Raw genomic sequence first — 19,701 nt, forward strand, 5'->3', positions numbered from 1 at the left:
CTACTACACCTTTGACGGATAAAGTTATGCTCGACGCTAATTCCATGGCATTTCTGTTTGATGAAATTCGTTATGAATTGAACGGTATTGAGATTGATCGGTGCAAAAACGTTGGTATCACCACCAGTATGAAGAATCTCGTATCTTTAAGCAGTGAAGAGAGTATGAGTCTACGTCATTCTGGCTGGTTCGTTGCCACTCAAGAGCGTGAAAATGTTGCTGACACATTCAGCTTTTGCGTACCCCTGCATATGCTGTTGGGATTCTGCGAAGATTACAAACGTGTCGTTATCAATGCACGCCATGAGCTCGTTCTGATACGAGCGCGTAATGATATAAATTCAATATTTTCTTCGAATCAGTTTACCGATTCTGGGATTGAACTGCATCGAGTGCAAAGGAGAATGCCTCACGTAACTTTAAATGAATTTACCAAACTACAATTTCTACGCATTATCGAGCAGAATAAAAATCTCACCATGGCTTTTCGTTCCTGGGAGCTCTACGAATATCCCCTTTTACCACAAACACAGCGACATACATGGGCTGTTAAAGCAGCTACACAATTGGAGAAGCCTCGATACGTGATACTGGCGTTTAGAAAGAATAAGAAGAACGATCAATATTCGAATGTACTTAAATTTAGCGATTGCGATGTACGTGATGTTAAAGTCTATTTAAATTCTGAATTTTATCCGTACGATCGTCTCGATACTGATTTCACGAAATCTCGCTACTCCGTACTCTATGATATGTATGTAAAATTTTTCCACTCATATTATGCTGGTGAAAAACTGTCGAAACCAATGCTCGATTACCTAAACTTCTTGCAATACGGTCCGCTCTTTGTAATTGATTGTTCACATCAGAACGAGTCAGTGAAAACCGGCACGGTCGATGTTAAGATTGAAATCGAGTGTTGGAAAAATATTCCGAGTAATACTACAGCCTATTGTTTAATTATACATGATAAAATTATAGACTATAATCCGCTTACGAATATTGTTAGAAATGTAAGTTAGATATGTAAGGTTAGAAAAAAATAAAGCACTTTTTAATAAATATATATAAAGCATTTTATTCACTCATTTATTATGCAAAACACTTATTGTTTAATCTTAAATTCTAAATTATTATAATTCCCGCCTAAGTATTTCATGATTAAAATATTTTGTGATGCTGCATTTATCAGCTCCGTAAACTGATCCTGCGATTCGAGTAAGGCAACCATCCGGGCAGGGAGATAAAACCAATCCTCCGTTGATAGTTTCGCTATTATCCTCATTCCATATTTAGTCTTTATTTTCATCATTTCAATTATTTCATATTCTTTATTTTCCTCGAGACTGTTTAATTTAACAAATGTCTTCTCAGGGATGAAAGCGAATGCATTAACTCCAGTTAAAAATGCCATTTTATGTAGACCCTATATTAGAGAAAACTATTATTATTATTATTATTGAAAAATTAAAACAATATTTGAATAATATATTCCTACCTTTCTTTAGCAATTGAGACTGAGGTATAAACTGATCTGAGTTTTCTTACTGGTTGTGGTTGATGCACTAACTAAAGTACTGATCGGAAGATTCTTGCTGGTTGTGCGGTCGATGCACTAGCTAAAGTTTGAACAGATTGAAGCTGGTTCAGTATTATTCGAATCCATTTATATAGAAAAAATTGTTGATGGAGGGGGTAAAATTCATTGATGGAAGGGGTAAATAATTTTTTGTTGAAAACGTGTGCAGATTTTTAACATGTCATTAACACTGATTAGTAAGATGATATACTGCTGATTAATCAAATTATGATTCTATTAAAAGAATATGCATGAATCATTCAAGCACATTTTGATGATCTTCAATGTGTTAGCGATCAACATATTTGTAAAGATCTATCATCTGGATAAAATATATATTAAAATTTCGTAAAAAAATATGATCTCGCTGAAGATCTCAATTTCACCCCCCACACGTATGACATATCGTTATACGGTAAGGTCCAGCGTGGAGCGTCTAAGAGGTACTTAATTTTCATCACGTGCTGATATTTAATACGACAAAGATATTTGTATATCTGAAGCACGCTTCTCTCTCGCTGAAATTTGATGCATCAAAAGTATTTGTACATCCAAAACATACATCGTTCATACAAATCTTTCTAATATGTATTATATTTAAGAATTAAACGACCTAGGCTTATTAATAAAATCATTCTTCTATTAAAAGCATGCGTATGATTGTATATCTGAAGCATCAAAAGTATTTGCACATCCGAAACATACATCGTTCATACAAATCTTTCTAATATATATCATATTTAAGAATTAAACGACATAGGCTTATTAATAAAATTATTCTTCTTCTTTTATTAAAAGCATGTGTATGTGTTATACCTTAAACGTTTCTGCCTTGAAACTCTATTACGTTGATTCTCACGATGATTTTGGTTTCATCGCTTAGCAAGATGATGATATGTGTTTGCTTATCTAAAGTAGGGTGTAATTCCATCAAACGAAATAAAATACGAATGATAAGTACACACACCTCCAACGTTTCTGTTGAAAGGGTGTCTTTTATTAAGGTAGTTGGTGGTGGAAATGTTTTAAATACTTGAGTAGCTCTAAACAGTTCATTAGATTTTTGTTTCATCCTCTGTTTTAACAGTTTAAAGTAAAGGGGACATTTTGAAGAAAAACTATTTCAATGGTTAATATTAAAGTTATATACAATTGTAGTGACAATATATTAAATGAAATTGAAAGGGATATGAACTTATTATTTGAATTACTATTTCAAATTAATACAAATATGCAACGTTGTGAGGAAATTATAAGTGATGATTGTAGCGAGGAATATATTGATGTTATTGAAATAATCGACGGTGAGAACGAGACAATGATTGAAGATGAAGTAACTGAAGTATTGACCGCAGATGATTCTGATGATGTTAATACTGTAATTCAAATAATTGACAGTGATAATAGTGATGATATTGAGCACAATTTTTCGATTTTTGCAAATAATAAAGTTACTGGAATAATCAACAGAGAGAATGACATGATAATTGAAGATGAAGTAAACGAAGTATTCAATGTAGATGATTCTAATGATGCTAATACTGTAATTGAAATAATTGACAGTGATAATAGTGATAATAGTGATGATTGTAGCGAGGAATGTATTGATGTTATTGAAATGATCAACGGTGAGAACGAGACAATGGTTGAAGATAAAGTAACTGAAGTATTGACCGCAGATGATTTTGATGATGCTAATACTGTAATTCAAATAATTGACAGTGATAATAGTGATGATATTGAGCACAATTTTTCGATTTTTGCAAATAATAAAGTTACTGGAATAATCAACAGAGAGAATGACATGATAATTGAAGATGAAGTAAACGAAGTATTCAATGTAGATGATTCTAATGATGCTAATACTGTAATTGAAATAATTGACAGTGATAATAGTGATAATAGTGATGATTGTAGCGAGGAATGTATTGATGTTATTGAAATGATCAACGGTGAGAACGAGACAATGGTTGAAGATAAAGTAACTGAAGTATTGACCGCAGATGATTTTGATGATGCTAATACTGTAATTCAAATAATTAATAGTGATAATAGTGATGATATTGAGGACAATTTTTCGATTTATGAAAATAATAAAGTTACTGGAATAATCGACAGCGAGAATGACATGATAATTGAAGATGAAGTAAACGAAGTATTCAATGTAGATGATTCTGATGATGCTGATACTGTAATTGAAATAATTGACAGTGATAATAGTGATGATATTGAGGACAATTTCTCGATTTTTGAAAATAATAAAGTTACTGGAATAATCGACAGCGAGAATGTCATGATAACTGAAGATGAAGTAAACGAATAGGTGTATATTTATAGCATTCTAGCCTTTACGTAGTAATATTGAATGCATATGATGATTGTATGTACTTTTCAGTTAACACTGACATCTGTCAAGAACGCTTTAAAAAGGTCTTATAGCAGGAATTACTATCTCATAGTTACGAAGTTTCGAATTAAAAATATCATTTTAAAATAGAGTAGTCTTTTTAAAAAAAAGCATGTTATATGTGTGAACCAGCAGCTTTATTACCGTGGCTTCAAGCACTGAAAGGAGAAGATTGGGTCAAGAAAAACGAGATGTAATTGTTGAACTATTATCTTCTGAAAATATATAACTTAAAAAAATGTAACATTGTACATTTATATTATCAACATTTTAATCAATGTATATTTCAATAATACCATTTTATAATTAACTGTTATTACAATAAAAACATATATAATAAGGTTTATTTTTGTTTTGTTGATTTATAAAATTGTGTTTGTGCATGCTATTATATATTAGTTCAAAAATTGCTGAGCTATGGAAAAAAGTAACATACTCAGCTACATTTAGGGTAAAGGGGGTTCAACGGGGTAGTAGCATGCTGCAAAGATTCAAGGTTACGCGAGCAAAAAAAAACGCAGGGAGAATCTGTTTTACCATCTAGGAAATTGCTTTTACTAACTGAGACCTGACGTCAGAGGAGTGGGGGTGTGATGTCAAAATGCTGCAAGTATCCTCCCGCACCCCCGCAACCCTCTCGCCCATACTTGCTGCGAGCTCACGTGGAGCCTCCGATTTCCCCCACCACCACCGCTTAGCACTTCTTGGCTCCCCCCACTACCTCGCAACCAGGCTCAGCCGAGTGGACAGGAGTGGGGGGGGCCAGAACCGGCCTAGCATGTCTACTAGTGTGCTGCATCCTTCTACACGAATCCTTCATCGAATTTCCTAAAACTACTACCAGCTGGTAGGTAGCGGTCACTGGAGCCCACAACAAAAACTGTTCCTGAGCTTACTATACAAGTCAGGACATAACAATTGGTGTCAGAAGTGGGATACCGCTCTTTGGGAAAATCATCGAGGACTCGCCATAATATTTGGTAACTCGCTGGACAACGCTGAACGAAGCATCCTATCGCCTATCCAACACTGAATTGGAATCAACATCAAATTAGCCGCCTTGCCAAATTCTGCTTGGGTAACCTCTTCCAACGACTACAACTTCAACCAACGATTGCACCGCATCATCGCTCATCGACGACTCTACTCACCTCGTTATTCCACGATTAAATAGTAAGTCTAAAAAAATCGATATGCCTGACGAGCACGGTCCTTATGTGAGTAGATCGATCCCCTCGGGGAATCAATCCGTCGGAGAACGTTCCGTCGCGAATATTAGTTGTTCCGATCAGAGAAACATCGTTAAAAGCGTAATCGAGGGTCTTCCTAGCTATGACGGGACCGACCCATTAGATCTAAACAGACTAGTTAAGAAAATACTTAATGCAAGGAGATACGTAGACAAAGTTGACGAAGAAGAATTAGTTTTCCAAGCAATTAAACACTGCGGAGAAAAAGTGCAGCAACGACTAAAACCGTTAAATATCGAAACGTTGCAAGGACTAGCCGACGCGCTATCTGAAAATTTCCGCCGCGGAGATGAACTCGTAGAGCATATAGAAGAAGCAGTGAAACTCGATCTTCAAGACGGAGAATCCATAGCCGACCTCGCGTGCCGTTTCCGAAAACTAGCTTTGATACTAATAAAGTACACGGAAGAATATAAATGCTTGTCTGCCTCGGAATTTATTAATAGATTTATCGCAAAACTGTATCATCGAGCACTTCCGGAAATAATCAAGAATTTTCTAAGCAATTCTTACCCGACTCTAGAAGGAATAATAGAAGACGGATTTAAACTGGCCGATAGACATTCAATAAGCCGAGAAAAAAAATTCTTTAGATCGAACAAATCGAAGGAAAGTTTTAGGATAGCGATGGCAACTCCGACCGCGAAAACGAAAGACAAATGCGATCATTGTACGAGAACCAATCACTCATCGGAGGATTGCTGGTTTAAAGACAAGCAACCCAAAAAGGAGTCACAAAATACTGATTCCAATAGCGAAAAGAAAACCGGAGACAAGAAACTTATTGTGTGTAGATATTGTAAAAAAACCGGTCATGCGATCGATGAGTGTAGAACCCGAATTCGAAATAATGAAAAAAGAAATAAAAATCAAAAAAACTTGAGTCAAGATTCGGGAAACGGAAAAAACCCTCCACGTTCGAGCGTGGAGTCGAGCTCACAAAATTAATAAAAAACGAAATTCAGCCTCCGTTAATCGCCCACTGTAAATTCGCCAAAGCCTTAGAGAACATAAATCCTCCTACTCTCCTTTTAAATTCCAAGGAACTAAAAAACCCAAAATCCAAATTCCTAATAGACAGTGGTTCACAATTGAACCTCATCAAGTACTCCGAAATCAGGGAACCCTCTCTTATCAACTCACAAGAGATTTATACACTTAATGGGATATCCGAAAAAGACCAGCCCAAAACGCTGGGTCATCTCAATCTCACTATCCAAAATCAACCCTGTCAGTTTCATGTTATATCGGACGAACTACCAATCCCTTACGCCGGAATTTTAGGAAGTCCTCTGCTCACCAAACAAGGTGGGAAATTAGATTTCAAAAATAAGTACTTGGAACTCGGAGGAGTAATCATTCCTTTCCTTGATAAGGAAAGGGTCCTCTTAAAGGCTAGGCACAAAACCCTAATGTACGTGAGGACTAGCGAATCGGAACTTAGAGAAGGCTATTTGCCTCCACTAAAAATTCAAGACGGTATTCTTGTAGGAGAAGCATTGGTTACTAACGATAATGGCATCGCCTACGTATACGTTGTTAATACTCTCGACAAGGACATAGAATTAGATGTACCCGTAATTTCACTGTATCCATTCGATACGAGCATAGACGAGGATAATCAAGAGAATGCCACTAGCTCCCCTAACGGTCCTATTAACCAAAATAGGCCAGAGAGAATTTTGGAACTCATAAGGTTAGATCATCTAAACTCCGAAGAGAAAGAACACGTGATGGAGATCGTCACTGAATTTGAAGATATATTTTATCTACCAGGCGAACCTCTCAAGGCCACGAGCGCTACCACTCACCGAATCCTTACGGTGGACAATATTCCCATTAATACCAGGCAATACAGATTTCCCCCTGCTCAAAAGGGAGAGATTCAAGAACAAGTCTCAAATTTGTTAGAATTTAACATAATAGAGCAATCAAAGTCACCGTATAATTCACCATTATGGATCGTCCCCAAGAGGCCCGACTCAAAGGGAAACAAAAGATGGAGGTTAGTTATAGACTATCGAAAACTAAATGACAAAACGATAGGAGATGCCTACCCTATCCCTCTCATAACCGATATCCTAGATCAGCTGGGAGGTGCCAAATTCTTCTCGATTTTAGACCTCGCGTCCGGGTTTCATCAAATCGAAATGCATCCAGACGACAAACAAAAGACAGCCTTCACCACTCCTAACGGTCACTACGAATTTAATAGAATGCCCTTTGGGTTGAAAAATGCCCCCGCGACCTTCCAAAGACTAATGGATCAGATTCTACGCGGTCTGCAAGGCAACGAATTATTCGTATATATGGACGATATAGTTATTTATGCCCGAACACTCGAGGAACACGCTAAGAAATTCGAGAAACTCGCGGAACGTCTCAGAGAAGCAAACTTACACTTACAAATTGACAAATCCGAATTCCTACGCACTGAAGTAAAATACCTAGGACATATAATTTCCGCGGATGGAGTCAAACCTAATCCAGACAAAATTAAGGCCGTAAAAGAATTTCCGACTCCGAGAAGTCGCAAAAACGTCAGGAAATTCCTAGGCTTGGCTGGATATTACAGACGCTTTATTAAAAACTTCGCTGAATTAGCCAAACCATTATCGGATCTAACAAGTAAAAACGTAACGTTCGAATGGACACCTTCCCAACAGGAAGCTTTCACGTCTTTACGGGATAGACTCTGCGAGGCACCAATTCTCCAATATCCCGACTTTGAAAAACAATTCATCGTTACTACCGACGCATCAGGTTACGCGCTTGGAGCTATCTTATCACAAGGAGAAATTGGTCAAGACAGGCCCATAGCCTTCGCTTCGCGCGTCCTAAACAAAGCCGAGCAAAATTACTCTACTACAGAAAAGGAAATGGCAGCCACAGTGTTTGCCCTCAAAACCTTCAGACCTTACCTGTATGGTAGAACGTTTATACTTTACACCGACCATCGACCTTTAGCTTGGGTACAAAATATGAACGACCCCACGTCGCGTGTAATGAGATGGAGAGAGAGGCTCAAAGATTTCGACTTCAAAATAGTCTATAAATCCGGCAAAAATAATACTAACGCCGACGCTTTATCTCGAAACCCCATCGAAACAGCGGAAGTATACTGGAATTCCTCCAAGAAAACCTCTGGACAATCTACTTCTGGGCGACTAACATCATCTTCAACCAGAACTAGCACTGGAACGACTAGAAGAGTTCCTGCGCAAGGAGTAGCGCCTTTACCTAGGCCTGATCAACCAAAGGAAGGGGCGTCAGCTACGTTAAAAACGCAACCCGGAACTTCTTCGACCTCGGCACCAAAAACTGGAACTGTATCTAAGAAGAAAGTCGTCCTGAATGTTCCACCCAGGAAACCTGCTACAAAAACGGATACCACCAAACCTAAATCCATTTTAAAATCGGCAAAACCCAGTGTCAACAAAGACCCCGATTATAAAGCCTCCTCCTACTCACAACAACAAATTTCGCGAGGAAAATCAGATGCTACTTCTAGCGAACCAAGAGATTGGTGTCGCTATCAATTAAGGGAAAGAAACAAAATCCCAAAAACTCTTAAGGGTTTAGAATCAGAATCCTACCAAAATAAAACAATCGATAGCGAATTAGAAACGACTGTCGAAACAAGCTCAGAAAGGTCAATCGCCCAAGATTCTGACAACACGGGAGAAACGCATCCGAATACCACGAGTAATTCACCATTCAATGCCAGCGAAATCACTATGAACCGAGATACTACCTCGCGAAACGATTTAATCGACCCCAAACAACCTCAGATGTCAAGTGAATCGCCAATCATTAACACAAGAAACGAGGCCGGACTACCTTCCAGTACTCCCTTACGCAGAATCACTAAATCAAACGAATTAATTAGACCTAATGATACTACTATTGCCCCTTCTACCAATGCCCTGTTCACGCCAGGAACAGAAAATGATACTGATAATTTTGCAAATTCATCTACCGAGACGATTAAAGAAACGATTACTCATAAAGAGAATGATTATTCTTCATGTCCAGAACTATATAATTTTCGGACCAATCCATTTGCATATCTCCAAGACTCTCCTAGCTACTACCATGAAGAGTCAGCTGACGCGTCACCGACCACTAGCTGTGCCTCGTATAACTCAGAAAATGACGCAAGAAAAAAATCAGGTGATCCCAAACTCAATAACTTGAAGAAAAACTTAATCATATCAAGGGATAACTTAACCATGAGGAAGGACCACATAATATATTTAATTAGATCCAACGGGTCTTTATTAAATTCAATAGGAAATCCCAAAATAAAGCAAACAAACTATCCCATCGGCACAGTCATTGTACAAGGGAAAGGTATTTTTAAAGTCATATATGTTTCTATACTTGACATCTCTACCAATGTCCCTAACGAAACTGACCTACGTATTGCTTTTTCCAATTTAAAAACTGAAATGACTAAATACGACCTCTTCTCTGCCAGGATATCGAATTACCAAGAAAGATTCGGTAACACTACTTGGAACAGAATGGTAACTTTACTAGAGAGCGCCGTGCAAGATAGTGACATTATAATCACTGTTTGTCAAGAATTAATCACCATACCGTCACTCGAAGATAAAGAAGAAATTATGAAAGAAAATCACTCGTCACCCTTGGGAGGACACAAGGGAATGGTTAAAACCTATGCCAGGATTAGGAAAAATTATTATTGGGATAATATGAAGGCTGACATCGAAGACTTCGTCAGAACCTGTGAGGTCTGTCAACGAAAGAAATTGGTCCGAATAAAAACAAAACAACCAATGATACTCACAGATACTCCCATGGAACCTTTCGATAAAATTGCCATGGACATAGTAGGACCCTTCGAAATTTCTGAAAAAGGCAATCGATATATACTAACTATGCAAGACCCATTAACCAAATACAGCCTCGCCATCCCTCTATCCAGAGCCACTGCTGACGATATAGCCAATGCATTATTGGAACATTTAATCCTCAAGTTTGGCTGCCCAAAGATTATCCTAACCGATCAAGGTACAAATTTTGTAGGGAAAATTATGAAAAGCATGACAAAATCCTTGCAAATTGAACAAATCAGGACCACGGCCTTTCACCCTCAATCAAACGGATGTCTCGAAAGAAGTCACCAAGTATTGGTTGACTACCTTAAGAGCTACACCAACAGGAAAGACTGGGACAAGTGGATAACCACTGCCGTATTCAATTACAATACCAGTAAGCACGAAGCCACTGGATATACTCCCATTGAGTTAGCCTTTGGCAAACCTGCACGAATCCCTTCCAAATTTCCTTCCTTGGATAATGCAATTACAGTGGACGAGTATACGCAAAATCGAAAAAACCGTTATCTTGAAATGCTAAACGACGCTCGTACGCGCCTCGAGAGGTCTAAGTTAAAATCGAAAGAAAGGTATGACAAAAACGTAAACCCCGTCGTATTCGAACCGGGACAACACGTCTACCTTACAAACAATATCAAGCATGGTAAACTGGATGATAATTATAAGGGACCTTATCTCATAACTGGAGTCATTCCAGAATCTAATAATTTAGAAATAGAAATGTCTAAGAATAAGAAAAAAATCGTTCATTGCGATAGAGTTAAGTTAGCCTTTACTAAGTAGCATGACATTTTCAGATGACAATGTACCACGCAGTTCTCGTCACGCTGACGCTGTGTGCGATAAGATCATGCTCAGGTTTCATCGCCTTCGACTGTGGAACGCCAATTACAGAAATAAGTAATTTCAATGCAATAGAATTAGAAGAATGCGTGGAACCTATTCCGAAACCCAAGGTCACCCAAACTAAAATCCAACTCCTACAGTCCCAAAATTTCCATTCGATACCTGTCAAACAATGCAAAATTGAAGTGAAAAGATTAATTTATCATTGTGGAATGCACTCCCACATTTCCATGGTAAATTTAGGACTCGCGGAATACATAGAGGATACCTCTCGCGAAGCTTGTCTAAAAATATTTCATACCAACATGTATAACGGGAAAAACACTATTTTCAACCAAATACCAATTAACGGAACTACTTCTCGTGCCGTGACGTTCGCCGGAACTGTAACTAACGAAGGCACTTGCCAAGGCGAAAGATATTCGGATTACTACGGGTCTTGGAATAACGTGATCGTCACCGGAGTAATTAAATTCACGATATTAGAATATGACGCTCAGATCAATTTATTGACGAATCAAATCGTACTACGCTCTGGAGTTCGTTGCACTTATCTAGAAGGCCACTGCCTAGACACGGAGGGCGGTAATACTTACTGGGACGTAATTCAAACGGACCAATGCAAATTCTCGTACTACAACGTGCTTTATGAGGGGCCCGCGGAAAACATTAGGGGAGACGCACTAGAAAAACTAGGCCAAGAAATCTATTCAGTTGCTATAGGGGATCCCTCCTTTGCCCTAGCCGTCAGTACCTACCAAATGGTATGCGGATATAAAATACAGAAAACCGAACACCCTACTCTATTTATTATAGACGATAAGGACGGTAAATTCTTTACTAAAAGGACTTCTCTAGCCACGCGAGATATGGACATTCTGTCATATGTGAATTCTAAAATAGTCTACGTTGAAAAGAAAATGAGAAACCAGATCGCGAAATTGTATAATCTACTCACGGTAGAACAATGTAAAATTAAAAATGAACTCCTGAAAACTCAATTAGGCTATCAACCTCAGGATCCTGCTTATTTCGCGTATTTATTTATGAGAAAATTTGGTTACACGTCAATTAGAACCGGAGACACTATTCGCATTGTCAAATGTTTACCGGTAGAAGTAAGTCTACGCGAAACTACTGAGTGTTATAATCAGCTACCAGTCTTCAAGGGTAATGACAGTTACTTCATGACCCCCATAACAAAAATATTACTTAAAAATGGAGATCATACCGAATGCAATAAAATTCTCGCATCTACCTATCTTATCAATAACACGTGGCTCGAATTTACGCCGCAAGTCAGTAGGGCTATCCCCCCTATGAAATTAACTGCGTCGCCCTCTCCAAATTTCACATACGAATCGCCGCATAACCTGGCCGCGAGTGGAATTTATTCCAACCAAGACATACTAAGACTACATGAAAATATTATGTTTCCGATGGAAAAACCCGCCATAATCCATACTATATCTCGCGAAGCCACAGGGCACAATGACGGGAATCATAACTTACGAATCAATAGTCTCCTAGATGAGGCAACACTCCAGAGCCAAATAAAAAAATCATGGGACAAGTTCTTTAATTTTCTAAACTCAATCGGAAATATTAGTGCCGCATTATTAGGAATCTTCGTGATAATTAAAGCAATAAAATTCGTATTAGATGCTCTAATAAATGGATACGCTATCCATTCGGTGGTAGGATGGAGCGTTTGGTTACTCGCCGCCATATGGAATACCTTAGCTAATTTTGTAATACATACTAAATCAAGAAAACCTAATTCGGACGTAGAAAACCCCGTGAAAAACGAACAGGGAAATAGGACGTACGCTATCCCTATCGCCCCCTCCACTAAACCAAAGCGCAACGAGTCCTTTAAACCTATCCCCCATGACCTACCTCAGCCGATTCCTGGTCAAGAGATGCCTCACCTTAACCCACCTATTTCTCAAGACCTGTACCCTAGATTATAAATTTAAGCGCATCATAAACATTTTGTATAAATGTAAGCAAATCAAAGCGAGCCTTCGCTTCTAGCCTACTGTATGTAAGCTTAATAACTTTTAAGTCACTCTACACAGGTCGACATACCAATATATTATAATCAAACCATGTAATCATTCTAGAATTAAGTTATGGACTGCAACATTGTGGCTTATGGGATTAACATCTTAAACAAATGATCGAGGACGATCTATCTCTAAGGAGGGAAGTGTTACGTCCCTAACCAATTAATCCCGAAAAACTAAAACTATTTTATTAAAAGAAATAGGATAATTGAATGTGTTCCCATATGCCAGAATCTGTAGGCACCGTCGCCGGGACCTTATCTTTGTCGACGTTTGCATCTTGCATCGTGCGACTCTAAGTCCGTGAGAGAATTCTACCTCCCACTCACTCTAAGATGCTTTTTTTTCTATTGGCCAAAGATAGGATAAACTCATTTTAGAAAATGTTTTGATTGGCTTAGCCATCTCCCTGGATCACGATCTAGGACCCTGCGTCGGTTAACTCGATTTGTCTTTAAGACAGTTCTAAATCTATCCTCAACGAAAACAGCCTTGCAAGGCTATTATACCTGTTACGGTTAATAAATAAAAAAAACCATTAAAAATTATCGAAGTCTACTTTGAGTGTGCTGCATCCTTCTACACGAATCCTTCATCGAATTTCCTAAAACTACTACCAGCTGGTAGGTAGCGGTCACTGGAGCCCACAACAAAAACTGTTCCTGAGCTTACTATACAAGTCAGGACATAACAACATCTATTATGATATTGTTAAGATTGATAGAAAAATATCAATTCTTTGAAAATGATATATTATATATCTAGTAACTGGTTTAATTCAGGTTTTAGAACAGATAAATTTCACAAACAAATAGGACTAACAAAATATGTATTATATATTGAGGAAGGATATCCAAATGTGAATTATTTGAAGCTAAAAGCAAGATAAATTCAGCAGTATCATTAAATGTATTGGAGAACAACATCCTCTCAAATTTAAAGAGAAGATATCCTATGGAAGAGATGCCAAACATTATAAGTAAAATAATTCAAGTGTCCATTCTTCAACTTTAATAGAACAATGGTTTACCAATCATCTTGAAATTTATAAGATTAATTAGTCAATAGAATAGCTATATCTGAGTGTATATAAAAATAGCAAAAAATTAATCGTATATTTTGAAAACTAAAAGAAAGAACTAACAAGGCAAATAAATGTTACATAAGATATGGAAGGATGTGGCGGATAAATAAGACATTTGCCTAAACAAAATGCGATTTGTCTCACATTGAATAATAAAAATCATTGCAACAAACAGCTATGCTTTACAAATATAAAACAGTTGTAATTTTGTATGTAATTTAACGAATATATGACTACTACAAGAATAGGTAATTACCATGTGTTTAGAATTTTGAGAAAGGGATGAAATAAAAATATGTTCATTAAACTAGCTTTAATTTAAAATAATAGCAATTAAAACATTGTCATACAAGATTATTAAATTTACAATAAGAGTTTGTTGTATATGGACTAATCGCTTACACATTCACTATTATAACATTAAGTCACAATTATTGAAATGACTGGGCCATACAGAGAAGTGCTTCATGTTTTAATACTCTATTTCATTTATTAGTCTATAATTACTTTTTTCCTTAATTGAAAGTCATCATAACCGGATTTCAACTGTAACCAAAATAAAATAACCACAAAGTATATTTTCTTAAAAATTCACAATAATTTTCATTTTTTTTATTAATTTATACTCATCTGATATATTTTGTCTTCTCTGTTATTTATTAAAATCCTTCCTTCTTTTCCACAATCGTTTTCCGAAAATATTATTTTTGTTGATGATATAAAATTGAGGGTTAATCGCGCCATTTGACAGCTACGGACAAACTCCCTAAAAATCCCCTCGCCCCTCTGATTCTAACTTCCCCTCGCCCTGACTCAAGATTAATGGCCAAAACATAGTATCCCGCAAGGACAGAAACTGTAGCGTAGGATCCCGCAGTGAACAGAAACTATAGCGTAGGATCCCGCAGGGAACAGAAACTGTAGCGTAGTATCCTAAGGATACTACGCTATAGGAAAATTATACTACGGTAGTATAATTATACTACACTTGGCAACGCTGGTACACTGTTCAAAACTGAATCATGTACAGGTATAGTTTCTGCTTCCCTATACTATCTTGTAGCAAAAATGCTTCTCGCAAAATTGATTCATGTCCATCCAGTCCATCTCAACTCCTCTATACTATCTTATAGCAAAAATTTAAAGACAACAACAGACGAAACGCGACATCGACAAATATGAAGATGACGTTTTGGACGTAGTAAAAGTATTATCCAGAAAGCATATTATTTATGTTGGAAATGTAGGGATGTCGAAAAATGGAATGGAAAATAATGCAAATATGGTGCATATATATAATATTATTTATCAAGTATAAAAGGGAAGAGATCGGATGCAATTTTCAACCTATAAAGAGGAAAAAGCATCAGATAAGTATCGGGAGCAGCAAGTCAGAAGAAAGATTAAAGAATATTCTGCTTTGTTAAATTAATCTTTCTTCTGACTTGCTGCTCCCGATACTTATCTGATGCTTTTTCCTCTTTATAGGTTGTAAATTGCATCCGATCTCTTCCCTTTTATACTTGATAAATAATATTATATATATGCACCATATTTGCATTATTTTCCATTCCATTTTTCGACATCCCTACATTTCCAACATAAATAATATGCTTTCTGGATAATACTTTTACTACGTCCAAAACGTCATCTTCATATTTGTCGATGTCGCGTTTCGTCTGCTGTTGTCTTTAAATTTTTGCTATAAGATAGTATAGAGGAGTTGAAATGGACTGGATGGACATGAATCAATTTTGCGAGAAGCATTTTTGCTACAAGATAGTATAGGGAAGCAGAAACTATACCTGTACATGATTCAGTTTTGAACAGTGGACATGAATCAATTTTGCGAGAAGCATTTTTGCTACAAGATAGTATAGGGAAGCAGAAACTATACCTGTACATGATTCAGTTTTGAACAGTGTACTAATAGAAAAGCTCATTTTTGTTTATAACTAAAAAATATGTAATTACTGTTCATGTTGTAAATTTTAAATAAAAATAATTTTTTTAAACGTATATCTACATGTGTACGATAATTTTTATGAAAATACGATAATTTACTGATTTTAGATACGATACTGTCAGAAAACTATCTGGCAGCACTGACACGTCCAGTATATCGCTTAGCGTTCACCAATCGGCTACTTGTGAGCGCTCAGTAAGCGCCCACTGAACAGCTGTGCTTCTGGATGCACCCAATGTATCTAAGGTTAACGAAATTGTCCAAATTTCCCTAAGGGCCGGTGCCAGTACTCAAAGCAGGCAAGCCTCATATCCAACATGACGGCTTAAAATCTGAGAGCATAAATTTCGAATGGCAGCAGTGACAGGCAATCAAAAACTGACGTCATTTTAATAGGCCAGTAATTTGTAGACGAGTAGTACACAATATTTTGACAGGTTTGTATGACAAAGGCATTGTTTTGAAAGAATGAAATAAAAATGATTAATCAAGATAGAACTTTTGTAAGTAACTATAATATAAAGCAGATATTTTTACTAATTATTTTATTATATTCAACATTGATGATAATTAATTTTATCTTATAATAACAGATGCAGTTTACTGATGATGTAGTTACTGAAGATTTTGAGTGCAGGACTGGTTTAAATTACTAGTTCTTTAGATTAACTTTCCGTATTAATGTGCACGTACAGCTCTAATATGGTTTAAACAAAGTGAAGTAAATAATCAATTTCTTATGTCGCTTAGATTTCAAGCATGTAGAATTTTTAGTAATATCTTACACTGTATTTCAGTCAAGATGCTGTCGTAAAAACTTTCGAAAGTGATTGAGTTATAGCTCTCTTTTCATTGACATTGATGAACAGGAGTTTTTATAATGCGAATGGCCATCAAGATGAAGAAAGATTGAAAGAAATGAAAGCTCAATTTCATAAATGAGACCAAGCAAGAAAAGAAAATCAGTTTATAAATGAAAATGTGCAAGAATGAAAATTGCTGAACTGAAGAAAATTTGTAATGACTTTTAGCTATAATAGGGTATTTATTTTTCTATTTTCTATCTCAAGTCAAAACTCCATGTAGGGTGAGTTAGTAGAACGAGCCAAACTCTAGGAAAGTATTCCATACATAGAAAATTAAAATGCCTATTGTGTTTGTTTATCAATTTATTCTTTCAGGATATAGCTTTAGCAACTATTCCTTGGTTTTATCATTATTTTAGTATCATCATTCCTATAACAAATTTTAAAGAATATACTATTGATATCTAAACATTTTATACTTCATTTATTAAGGATAATTTTGCTCGATGGAAGTAATAATGATAAGCTCGAAAACTTGTTATTAACATTGCATCTAGAAAAAGTACAATGATATAAATGCAAGTGGTATTACAACTTCCATTGTGTGTATCCAATACATTCTTAACCACTGATGCATTTCTCCCAAATCACTTTACAAACGCAGTCAAATTTAATATTAGAAAAATTCCAAACATGAAAATGTCCAGGAAAGTAGTGACATTTATATTTGTATCTTATTAACACACATTTCGATATAAATAAATTCAAGTGTATTTTTTGTAAAGTTAACTATATTCTTTATTATACATTTAGTTTTGAAAAAATGTGAACAAATTTGTATCTTTTGTAATTATAAATAGTAATATGTATACTAACAGAAATTTTTAAAACTAATAAAAATTAAATAAAATAACGCGAATACTGATAATTTTGTTTTGCAATGTTGTATCTTCACCTATTGAATGTTTTTTAATCGTGTTAATTTTTCTTCTGCTATTTCCGCTATTCTTTTATAATAGAGAAGTTTCCATTCTTGAACTTCTATTTTCGTATCTAAAAGTTTTCGATACTTGAATCCATTCCTTCTGATTCACGTGTTGTACCTTTGTTTCGGTTCATTGCGTCTTCGGCTTTTTCTCTTACATATTGTAAGGGTGTAGCAATTGGCCGCTTTAGTAATTTGGTGCTCCTATCATTGGACCAAGTTGCAATATTTTGTGTGTTTACTAGATTCTGTAAAGCAAAACATATATATAATGTAGTTAGACATGGAAAGCAATAAAAGCGGAACTAACATTGAAAATAGGTTGTGGGTCATCAATGTCCTCTTCTGATTCCTCTAATATTTGTTGAATAGTGGATGGTGCGGGAATATAGTCGCTGTCTTTGACATCGATAATCCCCACAGCAGTTTTTCCTAATAAAGAGCTCACTTGCTCCAGAAAATTGTCTTCCAATGGAGCATTTGATTGTCCACCACCTAGAAATATATATAATATAAAATAAAATATGTTAATTTAAAATCTAAATAATATATTATTACATTACCAGTTTTATAAAGCTCTGATCTTTGAGATGCTTTATATTTCCTCGCCTTTCTTTTAATTGTTGCCCATGTACTTTTTGGGCATATGTTTGTCCAATTCCCGCTCAAACTTTCCTTTACCTCTTTTTTTATTTTCACCCAAGTTTCCTCTTTTACAGCGGGTGTTGCACCGTTTGTTTTTTTATTTTCTATTATATTAAAATGTTTTTTTATTATAGAGAAAAAGATTTGTCGGTTTTCCAAATCCATTGCTGCTATGAAATGTAAAACGGAAGTCAAGAAACTATTATCTTTTATTTAATAAGGCTACGGTGGCGCCGTGCCGTTTATGTATGTGTACTCTTTATGTCTAACATAAAAAAGATATCGTTGTATGCAAAACAAATTTAGTCTTGTCAATTGTTAGTTAACGTTGAACCATAATTTTTACTACACGAGACTTTCTTTAACATTAAATAATAGGTAAAGAAATGCCGGAACAGCGTTTACTACACCAAATAAATCGGCGAGTAATTCGACAAAAAATTAATTATTTTGAATTATTGAATAATGAAAATTTCCGCCAACGATTTCGATTGACTAAAATACAATTTCAAGAAGTTTTGTCCCAAATTAAGCATAAGATACGGCAACAAGAATGGTAAGTCTATATGTTATTTAACAAATTTAATCTCTAATAATTTTAAAAATAAATATGTTTCCTTGCATTCATGTTATATGGGGTTTTAATCGGCTGACATCATTATTATTTAATACCAGTTAATCCCTCACATGGAAACAATAATACTCCATTATAATTTTTAATAAATCAATAAATTTTAATTGACTATACGCTGGATCGCAAACCAAAATGTTATGGGAAATTATAGAATATATGTTCTTAGCATAGTTTGTTATATAAAATACATGAACTTTCTGCTAATTATTTTTATCTTTTTAGGGGTAATAGGATTCCACCAACAATTATCCTACAGGCGGCATTGAGATTCTATGCTACAGGCAGTTACCTGCAGATGATTGCAGATTTTTCTGCAATTTGCAAGAAAAGTGCGCAAAGAATCGTACATACCGTGTCGAAGGCAATTGCTGAATTATTGCCAAAATATATCAAACTGCCCAGGATCCACGAAGACTTAATATTAAATGAGAAAAACAATTTTTTAGTTTCTGGCATGATACGAGTTCTCGGAGCAATCGACTGCGTGCATGTACGCGTGCGATCTTATGGTAATTTTTTTAAAAATAAGAAAATTGAAGTATCTATATGTGCGTAGATTAATGTT

At 35.9% G+C, this 19,701-nt stretch overlaps 1 protein-coding gene across 1 annotated transcript; it reads left to right on the forward strand.

Moving 5' to 3' along the window:
* The first annotated feature begins 2,810 nt into the window (after nt 1–2,810).
* LOC136774867 (coiled-coil domain-containing protein 1-like) lies at nt 2,811–3,902 on the forward strand. Its single transcript, XM_066729345.1, has one exon. It carries the CDS (start codon nt 2,811–2,813, stop codon nt 3,900–3,902), a length of 1,092 nt encoding a protein of 363 aa, XP_066585442.1.
* The last annotated feature ends 15,799 nt before the right edge of the window (nt 3,903–19,701 follow it).

Source organism: Prorops nasuta, unplaced genomic scaffold, assembly GCF_024137725.1.
Source record: "Prorops nasuta isolate Cenicafe-Biocafe unplaced genomic scaffold, Cenicafe_Pnas_1.2 PNAS00007, whole genome shotgun sequence".
NCBI classification, from domain to species: Eukaryota; Metazoa; Arthropoda; class Insecta; order Hymenoptera; family Bethylidae; genus Prorops; species Prorops nasuta.

What these genes read in the sequence shown, in the direction of transcription:
- LOC136774867 (XM_066729345.1), top strand. Translation starts at nt 2,811, where the DNA reads ATGCAACGTTGTGAGGAAATTATAAGTGATGATTGTAGCGAGGAATAT.